This window comes from Neovison vison, chromosome 1 (assembly GCF_020171115.1).
Source record: "Neovison vison isolate M4711 chromosome 1, ASM_NN_V1, whole genome shotgun sequence".
NCBI classification, from domain to species: Eukaryota; Metazoa; Chordata; class Mammalia; order Carnivora; family Mustelidae; genus Neogale; species Neogale vison.
Window position 1 is genome coordinate 132990422 of NC_058091.1, and position 13335 is coordinate 133003756.

The following is a 13335-nucleotide window of genomic DNA, read 5'->3' on the forward strand; positions in this document are numbered from 1 at the left end:
TGTTTTATATAGTCCTGAGTTTTTTCTTTGTCTTGCCTTATAATTTTCTTTAATTTCTTCTCACAAGTAACACTGTCTGATACCGGGATCAAGTTAGCAAATATTCACTCAGTATTCACTGCCTCCAAGAAACAATATTTCTAATTCAAATATAAAAGACAAGATTGTAGAATCTTGTGGTGAAACTATGGGTGTTCATTGTGCCATTTTTTTTTCAACTTTTCTCTATGTTTCCAATTTTATTTTTATTTTATTTATTTTCAATTATTTAATTAATTATTTAATTAATTTTTATTTTTAGTTTTTAAAGGATTTTATTTATTTATTTGACAGAGAGACAACGAGAACAGGAATACAAGTAGCGGGAGTGGGAGAGGGAAAGCAAACTTCCTGCTCAGCAGAGCGCCTGATGTGGGGCTCGATCCCCGGACACTGGGATCATGACCTGATCCAAAGGCAGACACTAATGACTGAGCCACCTAGGCACTTTTCTATGTTTACAATTTTAATAATAAAGTTCTTGGTGGAAAGAATCAATGACACAGGAAATGAAATATTTAGAAGAGTGCAGGAGTTTGGGAAATAATTAAAGGCTATCCTGCTTGCAAAGTTGCTCCTCTTGGATTCTTTCACATTGGAGGCCTATGGAGGCCCAATCAGACCTGTTCTCCTGTCTCCACGCTCCGGGTGTGAGCCTGAGTTCTATCCCTAATCACAACGTGGTAGAACATGTGAGGTCACAGCTAAGCCACATGCCCTGCCGCTTTCTTTCCACTAACAGACGTGGGAGGGAAATGATCATAATTTATCTGAATTATTTCCTTTCCTCTCTTCTAAAGCTGCATTACAGAAACCACTTTTCTGTTCTAGTGGTTCACCCATCTTTTCTCTTCTCTGTTCCAAGTTATTATTTTTTTTTCCTGAGCGACTCCAGAAAGAGTACTCAAAAATTACATTGACTCATTCAAAAATTGCATTTAAGAAAACTCACATTGGAAAAATCCTAATATTTTAGAATTTCACATAAGAGGAAAATCAGTTTTTAAGATAAGAAAATTTCATTTTTATCCTCATGAAAGAGAAGCAAATACATTCCTATTTATTCTGCCTTATGCTCAGAAAATCCTATTTTGACTAATGGCATTATTCTCATCAATAAGACTCACCTCATACGTTCCATGAACTATAGAGAGAAGATCTGCTACCAAATAAGAAAGCTAGTAGACAATTACAACCATCTGTGATGACTAATGGCCAGAGGGCTCTACAAATAAATCATAATATTATTTTTCACCAATTTTTAAAAAAGGGAATCAGGGAAAAAAAAGGAGGAAAAGTTTAGTAATGTGTCCAAATCAAGTCGATTTTAGTGAAATCAAGCTTTCTAAGCTGTTTACCAAATAACTACTTCTCTTGATCTTGTAAATTTTAAACATCACTTCCTGATTTATCTCAAATAGAAAATGCTTATATCTTTACAATCAATACTGGTACTACCCAGATGACCTTTTATGAAATAAAATTGTTGCTGACTTTCCTTGCTGTAATTGAAACCTCTGAATTTTAGGTAACAGTTGGTAAAAAATTATAGATGCCTTTCACATTAGCTAGTAAACTTATATCAATATTTATTTTCTATTACAACTCTATTTTTATTTTAATTCCATTTTGATTTTTTGGTACAATATTCAAGTCACCAATTAATTAAACATTTTGTTATGGGTTATCTACAGTTTTTTTCAAAATTTGGATCATTTTTCAATAACTCCTTTGAATTCATTTTCAAATGCATTTATGTCATGTTCCTACATGTTAGAAACTTTTATAAACTTCTGATCCTGACACCCACCTCAAAATAACTAAATCAGGGTGCCTGGGTGGCTCAGTGGGTTAAGCCGCTGCCTTCAGCTCAGGTCATGATCTCAGGGTCCTGGGATCGAGTCCCGCATCGGGCTCTCTGCTCAGCAGGGAGCCTGCTTCCTCCTCTCTCTCTCTGCCTGCCTCTCTGCCTACTTGTAATCTCTGTCAAATAAATAAATAAAATCTTTAAAAAAAAAACAACTGAATCAAAATCTCTGGGAACAAGACCTAACCATGGTATTATAAATGCTTCCTACATGATTTCAGTGTACAGTCAGATTTGACTCAGAATGGCACTATTTTCAGAATAAGTAGAAAGGCACATATTTGGATTTAGATTCAGATTTATTTTCTTTTTTTTTCTCCAATTTATTTATTTTCAGAAAAACAGTATTCATTATTTTTTCACCACACCCAGTGCTCCATGCAAGCCATGCCCTCTATAATACCCACCACCTGGTACCCCAACCTCCCACCCCCCCGCCACTTCAAACCCCTCAGATTGTTTTTCAGAGTCCATAGTCTCTCATGGTTCACCTCCCTTTCCAATTTACCCAAAAGCATATACCCTCCCCAATGTCCATAACCCTACTCCCCTTCTCCCAACCCCCCTCCCCCCAGCAACCCACAGTTTGTTTCGTGAGATTAAGAGTCACTTATGGTTTGTCTCCCTCCCTATCCCATCTTGTTTCATGGATTCTTCTCCTACCCACTTAAGCCCCCAGATTTATTTTCTTAACAGCAACTATAATATCTCAAAATGATATTTCAACAAAACATTTTAATGGATTTAGCTAAAAGGAAAAAAAAAAAGCCAGCTGATTCAACTTCAAATAAGTAAGAAATAGGAAGACCATCACAGAAGGATATAGAGCTGCTGATTTTTAACCCAACACTGTGTGTGTTTCCTGGAAGTGTTTATATTTAATAGTCCCATTACTTTGGTAGATAGATGATGGTAATAGGTAGGCAGATAGATACATACATAAACAGACAGATAGATACATACATAAATAGATTAGATTAGATTAGATTAACTGAGAGCTACCTAGTCAGTTAGCTCGATAAACAAACAGATTGGGAAAAGTCAAACATGTAGGTAAGGAAAAAAAAAAAAAGACATTTTATGATACAGGCACTGTATCAGGAGGAATAAATTTGGACATACAGGACAGAAGTAGACTAAAATTGTGTTGGAATGCTTTATACTTTCTGTATGCTGTCATTTTATTTATTTATTTTTGGAGCCCCCATGGTATTTGCTTAGAATGAATTTATGCAATGACATTTCTGCTAAAAGGCTTGGTTAGAAAATACATTTCCAAACATATACAAGTAAATGATATATCCCCACAGGTTTTTTGGAGTGATTTTTTTTTTTTTTAATTTCTGAGGTAAATCATATAGCATGTTTTTAAGTAGCTATGTATGGGTGGTAAAGGAGCTTTGTAATGGTCATTTTTTTTTTAAGATTTTATTTATTTATTTGACAGACAGAGATCATAAGCAGGCAGAGAGGCAGCAGAGAGAGAGGAGGAAGCAGGCTCCCTGCTGAGCAGAGATCCCGATGTGGGGCTGGATCCCAGGACCCTGAGATCATGATCTGAGCCGAAGGCAGTGGTTTAACCCACTGAGCCACCCAGGCACCCTGTAATGGTCATTTTTATCCTGTGGAAATGTGGGTCATTAATTGTTGTTTTTTTTTTTTAATGAATACATGCCTATCTCACAAAATAAATGGCAACCATCCAGAAGGCACAGACTCTATCTGATCTCATTTGTATATATAGAGTAAGCAGTGCCCAATACATAATAGTAGCTCAGTTAGTACTTCTGATAAGGAAACATCATAGCCTTACACCCAAGTTGCTAGGACAGATCAGCTCCAGCAGCAACAAATCATAAAATGAGAATTGAAGGATTTGGGTGACTTTTCTGGACCATTCATGACTTACAAGTTTGGGTTAAATTTTCTTTAAGATTTCTGCCAATTCTAGGATTGTATTCCTTCTTTGTAGAAATCAATTTAATTGGCATCAAGAAAGCATTAGGATGTGATTACTTTTTTTTTTATTTTTAAAGATTTTATTTATTTATTTGAGAGAGAGAGAGCATGAGCGGGAAGAAGGTCAGAGGGAGAAGCAGATTCTCCGCAGAGCTAGGAGCTGATGTGGGACTTGATCCTGGGACTCTGGGATCATGACCTGAGCCAAAGGCAGTGGCTTAACCAACTGAGCCACACAGGTACCCAGAATGTGATAGCTTTAATAGGTTTATCATCCTTGTTGAAATTTTCAAAGCACAAAAAGTAAGGTAAAGGCTAGAAATAAGCAGCTTTAGAAAAATTTTAAATTCTTTTTTCCACTCCAAAATCATATTACAAACCTGAAAGTAGAGATTGCACAGCCAGTGGTCCAAGTCCAAGCAAATCAAATCTTCCATTTTCCTGAAGTTGTCTAGTCTCTGATCATAATGTCCTCGGAGAAGGGGACACTTGAATTTTCCCTCTACTACATCAAAGTTGTTATCACACAAAGGAAAGGCTGCCCAGCCCACAACCCAGTCAAAACAAGTGTATTTCCCACGAAGGAGACAGAGTTCAAACAAGAAAGCCATGCCAGGTTTCACATATTTCTTAGGAGGGAGTACCTAGGAAAAGATATCAAGACAAGGAAAGATTAGGATACTTGTACATGGAAACACACTATATTCACTGAAGCCTATGTCCAATTTATAATTAAGTAAAGAGTGAGTCTTACTTCTATTTTTTGCCCTTAAAAATTAACCATTGTCAATAATAATGCAATAAACCTTAGGGGTACATATACCCTTCCAAATTAGTGTTTTCATCTTCTTTGGGTAAACACCCAATAATGGAATTATTAGATCACATGGTATTTCTGTTTTCTTTGAGGAAACTTCATACTGCTTTCTACAGAAGTATTATTTATAATAGCCAATATATAGAAGCAACCTAAAAGCTCCCTCCTGAGAGACAAATAGAGAAGGAGGATGCGGTGTGTGTAGAATATCTATATATAATGGAATATTACACAACCATTAAAAAGGATGAGATCATGCCATTTGCAACAACATGAAAGGATCTAGAGAGTAAGTCAGACTGAGAAAGACAAAGACTATATGAGTTCACATATGTGGAACCTAAGACAAACAACAAGAATAAAAACAAACAAACAAAAACCAAATGAATAAACGAAAAGCAGAATCAGACCAATAAGCACAGAGAAGAAAGTGATGGTTGTCAGAGGGGAAGGGATGGGAGCTGGATAAGATGGGTGAAGGGGAGTGGGAGATACAGGCTTCCAGTCACGGACTGAGTAAGTCACAGGTATAAAAGGTGCAGCATAAGGAATATAAACAATGATATTGTAATAGTGTTGTATCGTGGCAGATAGTAGCTATACCTGTAGTGAGCAGAGCACAGTGTTTAAACTTGTCAGTTCACTATGTTATGTACACCTGAAACTGATGGAACATGTATGTCAACTACACGCAAATAAAAAAAAATTAAAGAAAAATTCACTCTTGGATGCATTTACATGAATAACCTTAATAGTTCAAAGAAATTGAGCAAACACACCGCTATGAAAATGGGACCCAAGCAACAAGACAAATTTGACCCTGCCCGTTCCAGATTCGGCACTTTGGTCTTTGGGAATCAAATTTGTAATCTGTTACCTAACACCAGAGACTGTATTTGAGTCCTTTTTACTTGAGCTGGCCCTTCTATTGTATAACAGTTTCTACTGTTATTGTCACCATCATGGTTCTACTTGCCTGTCACTCATCTTTGTAGTGCTCATGTACCCAGCACAAGTGTTTGACATCAAAGAGATGCTTTCTCAAAAGGTGGTTAAACAAACTATTGCACTCCAGAGAAACTATTCCTAGTCATAATGATAGCTTGCATTACTATTGAAAGGTCTACCTCTTGAAAGAAAAATAGTGTCCCACTTAATTCTGTGACTATCCTGTTTATTTCAGTTGACATTATAATGCACGTCACTGTATAAGCAACCTGTCAATGTTCGATTAAACAGTGTTAGGCATAAGGACGGATGAAATGATCAGATTGACCAAACCATCTTTTCAGGCCCCCTGTTGTAGAGATGGAGACTGTGCTTTGGCCTTTTAAAAAAGAAATTTAGGGGACACCTGAGTGACTCAGTCATTTAAGCATCTGCCTTCAACTCAGGTCATGAGCCCAGAGTCCTGGGATCAAGACCTGCATCAGGCTCCCTGCTCAGAGGAGAATTTTCTTCACCCTCTCCTTCTACCCCTCCCCTTGCTCTCACTCTCTTGCTCTCAAATGAATAAATAAAATCTTAAAAAAAGAAAAAGAATTTTAGGGAAATGCAAGACATGAAAATTCCTTTTTTTTTTAAAATAGAGTATAAGCTTCAGTTTCATTTTAAAATTCTATGTGACTAATTATAAATGGGCAAAGATAAGGACTTGCTTAAGATTATTTTATAAATTTATCCAAAAGTACGTAGGCATATTTTATATGATTTATGTAAATATTCTAAGACTTAGTTTATGTTTAAAATGAAACAGAAGCATCTGTTGAAAAATACCATAACCCTGTGGCAGCTGCTATTAAACCATTAACAGGATCAGGTTTCATTTAAACCAGATTTACCATTTTCTACAACAGCCCATGGGAAAGCTAAAAACATTAGACACAAATTACTGACAAAAGAGATTCTTAATCAAGCCATACTTTTCATTTGGCTATTTGGCTCTGAGTAACCTTTGTGATAGGAAAATAAAACCTAAATGAGAAAGAGGAAGAGGAAAAATTGAGTCAAAAACCTGGTTTGGAACATCATTTAAAAATAAAGCTGAACTGAGGTCATTACAATAATTTTATCTTTTCTCATCCCTGACTTTAGAAGCACCCGCCTTGTACTAACCTGATCTGACTCAGTGATACGTTCAAAGTAGATAAAGTAAGAATTTGAGCCATACTGACCCAATTCTATTGTTAAGTTTCTGTGGTCACAGGCTATCACTTCTGGTTTTTATATCAAGGTTTTGATGTACTCAAGTCTCCTCACTGATAAATGACCAGGAGGGACCTGAGTGGCACAGATGGTTAAGTGTCAGACTCTCGTTTTCAGCTCAAATCATAATCTCAGGGTGGTGAGATCATACCCCACATCGGGTTCCCCACTCAGCTCGGAGTCTGCTTGAAATTCTCTCTCCCTCTCCCCATCACCCTCCCATCCCATCTGTGCTGTCTAGAATAAGTAAATGAAGTTTACAAAATAAAACAAATAAAAGACCAGGGGATAAGCAATTCTTCACAAAATTGATACAAATATCAGGCTGGACAATAAGTATAAAAATGTTCATAAAAACATGAAATGCACATAATTATTAATATTATTATTATTATCTGAAAACTCTATCTCAACTATTTCCAAGATGAGTTAGATTACAGTTTATTTACTAAAGAAGAAAAGAACATATCAAGGTAAAAATTCATCTGTAAAAATGTAAGATACCAGTATCATTTTGCATATGAGGAACAACTGTTCAAGGCTACCAGACATAACCTATAACCACCAGGTTAGCTCATGACTGCTGTAACCGTGTAAATAAGAAGCCAATTCTCACGCACAAAAAAAAAACTCCACGGCAACCTATTTCACAATATAGAAGAGTCACATGCAACTACCCTGACTGCTGAAAAAAAAAAAAACATAGTATATGAACATGACAAAATCTAGTCAGTGGTATTGATTGAAAAGCAAGATAAGAACTATATGTTATCAAATAAAAGAATTTATGTGACAATAGTTGTCTTATCTTATTTAATCTTTCAGTGTTTTTCCCTCACCGTATATCATAGGAGAGATCGGTTGCTCTGTAATGTGTAGCTGGGGACTCATTCTTTTCCTCTTTGGCAACAAAGGATCACTAAGTTTCATTGTGTCTCTCAGAGGATCCTTTCCATAAACCTGAATACTTCCACAGCTGTCTTATGATGTAATATTTCCATGAGCATAATTGAATTGAATGCTATATAATGAGGGATTGAATGCTATATAATGTAGTTGACTGCTATATAATGAGGGAAATAAATGTACTGGTCTCTGCGAACCACCACTGCCATCTCATCATGAGAGTCTTGGTGGCTGGGGGGTCACAATGTCCCTAATTTTCTTAGTATCAAGAAGAGCCTACTTTTTGAAGGCAGAAACACTATAGAGCTTAAGTTCACTGGGTGACATAGGATGAAACAGAATGTGCACGGGAAAGGAGAGTAATGAACAAGCAAAATCCAAGAAGCAAACAAGAATTCTGAAGGCTGAAGGTTGCATGGAAAATTGGAAAAGAAAGTAAAGTTCTTTCCACTTGGGTACCAAATAGTATGAAAGTGAAGCAAAGCAGAGACGATTAGGATAGTCTTTCAAAATGACAAAAATACATATTGATAAAGTATTCTTCAATCCTCTTGACTTTCTGGAATTTTGAGAAGGATTATTATTTTTATAATCAGGAAAAAATTAATAAAGTGACTTCAAAAACAGAAGGCCCATGGGGCACCTGCGTGGTTCAATCAGTTAAACATCTGCCTTAGACTCAAGTCATGATCACAGGGTCCTGGGATTGAGCCCCACATCATCGGGCTCCTTGTTCAGTTGGGAGCCTTCTTTCTCTCCTCCCTCTGATTCTTTCCCTACTTGTGCTCTTTCCCTCTCTCATTCTTTTTCAAGTGAATAAATATAATCTTAAAAAAATTAAATTTAACTTTAAAAACCAGAAGACTTTCTGCTTCTGCTAGTGAGGGAGATTATCATAAATTATCATAATTCCCATTATAATAAAGAAAAACACCAGTTAAGTTACACATTTATGTATATTATTGAACCCTCAGGGGAACTGAGGACACAAAGAAACTTAGGGGAAACTAAATCTCAGAGAGGAATAAGTCTTTCATATATGAACTAAGACTCAATGGGGGCTTTAATCTTAGGAAACAGGTGAGGGAACAGACCTGTCATTGGGTGAGAGACTTTACAGATAGAAGGAGAAACTGGTCAAACATAGAGCAATCTTGGACTAATGTGGAATATTGAATACATAGGAGCCCCCAGATGCACAGTGAGTCCTCACTATATACCAACTCTCAACCTTAGGACTTGTATCCAGAACTCAGAAGCATATGAGTAATTAGATTCAGGGTGAGAGTCCAAGAAAGATCTCCAGTGGCACAAAAGTCCTGAGGCAGGGCTGGGGAGCACAGCAGAGTCCCAGTTACATGGTGTTTGAACACCAAGCCAGACTGGAAGGAGAAATCTTTTATCTCTCAAGACTTTTGAAAAACAGTGATGAATTAAAACTAACTAAAGCTATAACTTAACCCCCACTTAGCTTAATTCTAATCAGAGAGATCATTCCCTCACCCCAGCTGCCTGACAGAGACAGATTTTTAGTGGGGGATAAATATTTTCTACTTCAGTCTTTAAAAGTCCTTTATATACTGTGTCTGCCCCACAGAAGCAGAAATATATGATGTCTAGACAAAAGATAACAGCCAATGGAAACTGACCCACAACTGACTCAGATGTTAGAATTAACAAAGAGATTAAACAATCATAATTAGGATAAAAAAAAATAGAGGAAAAGATAGAAATAAATAATTGAAGGAAGGAAATTCCAGGAGAGAACTTGTAAAAAGTTTAGAACAACAAAAAAAGTCATAAAATTCTTGAAATGAAAAGTTTATTTAGTGGACAGTAGAAATGGACATAGCAGGAAAAGAATAGATGAACTCAATGAGAAATCAATAAAAATATCCACAAAGATAAAATAAATAAAAACAGAAAAAAGAAAAAACAAGATCCAAGCATGTAAGAACCTTTGGGACAATAATGAATACATGTAATTGGAGTTCTGAAGGAAAAAGGGAGAGACAATGGTTACAGAGAAAAAATTTTGAAAAGATGATACATATAGAGAAGAAGAGTGATCATCTTTTCAAAATTTTTTCTCTGTAACCATTGTCTCTCCCTTTTTCCTTCAGAACTCCAATTACATGTATCCATGTTGCTGCAAATGGTGGAATTTCATTGTTTTTTTGTGGATGAATAGTATTTCAATGCAATAATAAGCCATTTTGCATATATATACCACATCTTCTTTCTCCATTCATCTATCAATGAACACATGAGCTGCTTCCATAGTTTGACGATTGCAAGTAATGCTGCAGTAAACATAGGAATGCATATATTACCTTGAATTAGTGTTTTCATATTCTGTATGAATATGAAAAGTAGTATGATCACTAGATCATAGGGTAATTCTTTTTTTTTTTATTTTTTGAGGAACTTCCATACCGTACACAAAGATCAACTCAAAATGGATAAAAGACCTCAACATGAGACAGGAATCTATCAGAATCTTAGAGGAGAACATAGGCAGTAATCTCTTCGATATCAGCCACAGCAACTTCTTTCAAGATACGTCTCCAAAGGCAAAGGAAACAAAAGCGAAAATAAACTTCTGGGACTTCATCAAAATCAAAAGCTTCTGCACAGCAAAGGAAACAGTCAAAAAAACAAAGAGACAACCCACGGAATGGGAGAAGATATTTGCAAATGACAGTACAGACAAAAGGTTGATATCCAGGATCTATAATGAACTCCTCAAACTCAACCCACACGAAACAGACAAACACATCAAAAAATGGGCAGAAGATATGAACAGACACTTCTCCAATCAAGAAATACAAATGGCTATCAGACACATGAAAAAATGCTCATCATCATTAGCCCTCAGGGAGATTCAAATTAAAACCACATTGAGATATCACCTTACACCAGTTAGAATGGCCAAAATTAACAAAACAGGAAACAACATGTGTTGGAGAGGATGTGGAGAAAGGGGAACCCTCTTCCACTGTTGGTGGGAATGCAAGTTGGTGCAGCCTCTTTGGAGAACAGTGTGGAGATTCCTCAAGAAATTAAAAATAGAGCTTCCCTACGACCCTGCAATTGCACTCCTGGGTATTTACCCCAAAGATACAGATGTCGTGAAAAGAAGGGCCATCTGTACCCCAATGTTTATAGCAGCAATGGCCACAGTCGCCAAACTATGGAAAGAACCAAGATGCCCTTCAACGGATGAATGGATAAGGAAGATGTGGTCCATATACACTATGGAGTATTATGCCTCCATCAGAAAGGACGAATATCCAACTTTTGTAGCAACATGGACGGGACTGGAAGAGATTATGCTGAGTGAAATCAGTCAAGCAGAGAGAGTCAATTATCATATGGTTTCACTCATTTGTGGAGCATAACCAATAGCATGGAGGACAAGGGGCGTTAGAGAGGAGTAGGGAATTTGGGTAAATTGGAAGGGGAGGTGAACCATGAGAGACTATGGACTCTGAAAAACAGTCTGAGGGGTTTGAAGTGGCGGGGGGGTGGGAGGTTGGGGTACCAGGTGGTGGGTATTATAGAGGGCACAGCTTGCATGGAGCACTGGGTGTGGTGAAAAAATAATGAATACTGTTTTTCTGAAAATAAATAAATTGGGAAAAAAAAAAAAGAATATCAATATCCAACTTTTGTAGCAACATGGACGGGACTGGAAGAGATTATGCTGAGTGAAATCAGTCAAGCAGAGAGAGTCAATTATCATATGGTTTCACTTATTTGTGGAGCATAACAAATATCATGGAGGACAAGGGGTGTAAGAGAGAGAAGGGAGTTGGGGTAAATTGAAAGGGGTGGTGAATCATGAGAGACTATGGACTCTGAAAAACAAACTGAGGGGTTTGAAGGGGCGGGGGGTGGGAGGTTGGCGTACCAGGTGGTGGGTATTCTAGAGGGCACGGATTGCATGGAGCACTGGGTGTGGTGAAAAAATAATGAATACTGTTTTTCTGTAAATAAATAAATAAATAAATAATTAAAAAAAAATTTAAAAAAATACTTAAACAAACAAACAAAAAAAAAAAGATGATCACTGAGAATTTACCAATATTGATGAAAGACATCAACCCACAAAACCAAGGAAGCTAAGAAAATCCTAACAAGACAAAATAATATGCAAATAACACCTAGGTTTATCATAATCTAACTGTTAAATATCAAAGATAAAAAATCTTAAAAATACAGCACCATCTATAATATGTAACAGGAAAGTTTATTATTGGCTGTCAAAGAAAGGGTCATACTTGGTCAAGTATCCATATTTCTTTATTGTGAAGTCCTGAGTATAATATAAAAATATTTATATCATATGGAAAATTTTTTCTTTCTTCTTTTTTTTTTTCTTTCTTCCTTTCTTTCTTTTTGTACTGTATTATTCTGGTCATATAGTTACTCTTCTCTCTGGCACTGAACAAAAGGTTTCCAGAAACTTTGGTTAAGAAAACCCTCCACTTTTTGCTTCTTGGTAGGCTGTTTCTTGCATAACTTAAAAAAGTGATAAGCATAAAGTGATAATCTTATCACTTTATATTTACCATATAATTTGTAATTCCTTAGCATCACTTTAAAACCCAATGCAGCCTCACCACAATCTAAGTTTCTTGTATTATTTCCTATTAAACTTGCACATATTAAAATATATAATGCATACACATACATATTAAGTACTGTCAAAATTATTGTCTTGAACATCTGCCCATCACACACACACACACACACACAGAGGCTCATAAGAACCTCTTTATCAGGAAATCCTTCTTCCCAAATTCTGCTCATTATAACCAAGGAATGTTGATATGTGAATATTGTTTGATATTTGAATATTGTTCAGTTTGAACAATACTTTGAGATAATAATTTCTAATCTACACGTCCTCAAACAGAAGTACAGGCAGGTGGAGCCCAGATATGGGCTAGGAGACTTATGTGTTTTCATAACAATTACTAAGTTCTTCTAAGAATTTTAAAGCACTTAAACATAAAGTAAATAATTATTATAGGAAGAAAAGAGTTGTAAATACACAATGACATCAGAAAAGGGCATCTTTAGAAATTTGTTGAGAAATACAGATTATCTAATAAAATTTCTGATGATATATACAACACAAACATGGAGAAAAGGTGTTATATTCAATCCCTTGCTCAGTTAGAAATTGGTTCTAGAATATGAAAGACAGTTGTTCATTCTCTACCTGAACCCTGCATTGATGGGAAGGTTTGCCAGTTTATATGGTAAGTTAAACCATGTGAGAACAGTTCTAATTTTAGGAAGCTCCCAGTCACTCCTAAGAAGTCATGATGCCATTAATGCTGTTGGTTAAATATTTCTAGCTCTTCACCTTCTAAGCGTATGGCAGGATTGTACTTCCAAGCTCCATGGTGGTTGGGTGGGACCTTTGACTGATTCTGTCCAATGATCTTTAAGTGAACATAATAAGTATCACTTCTGGGCTGGAGCATTTATTCTTGGTTCTAGACCTTTGAGAGTTCTCTTTTGCCACAGG

At 36.3% G+C, this 13335-nt stretch overlaps 1 protein-coding gene across 1 annotated transcript in view; it reads right to left on the reverse strand.

Annotated features, from left to right (window-relative positions):
* Positions 1-13335, reverse strand: part of LOC122908058 — a 354429-nt gene that overhangs the window by 194447 nt on the left and 146647 nt on the right. The window contains 1 exon segment of the mRNA XM_044250725.1: positions 4246-4509. Within this exon segment, the coding sequence (XP_044106660.1) occupies positions 4246-4509 (264 nt within the window).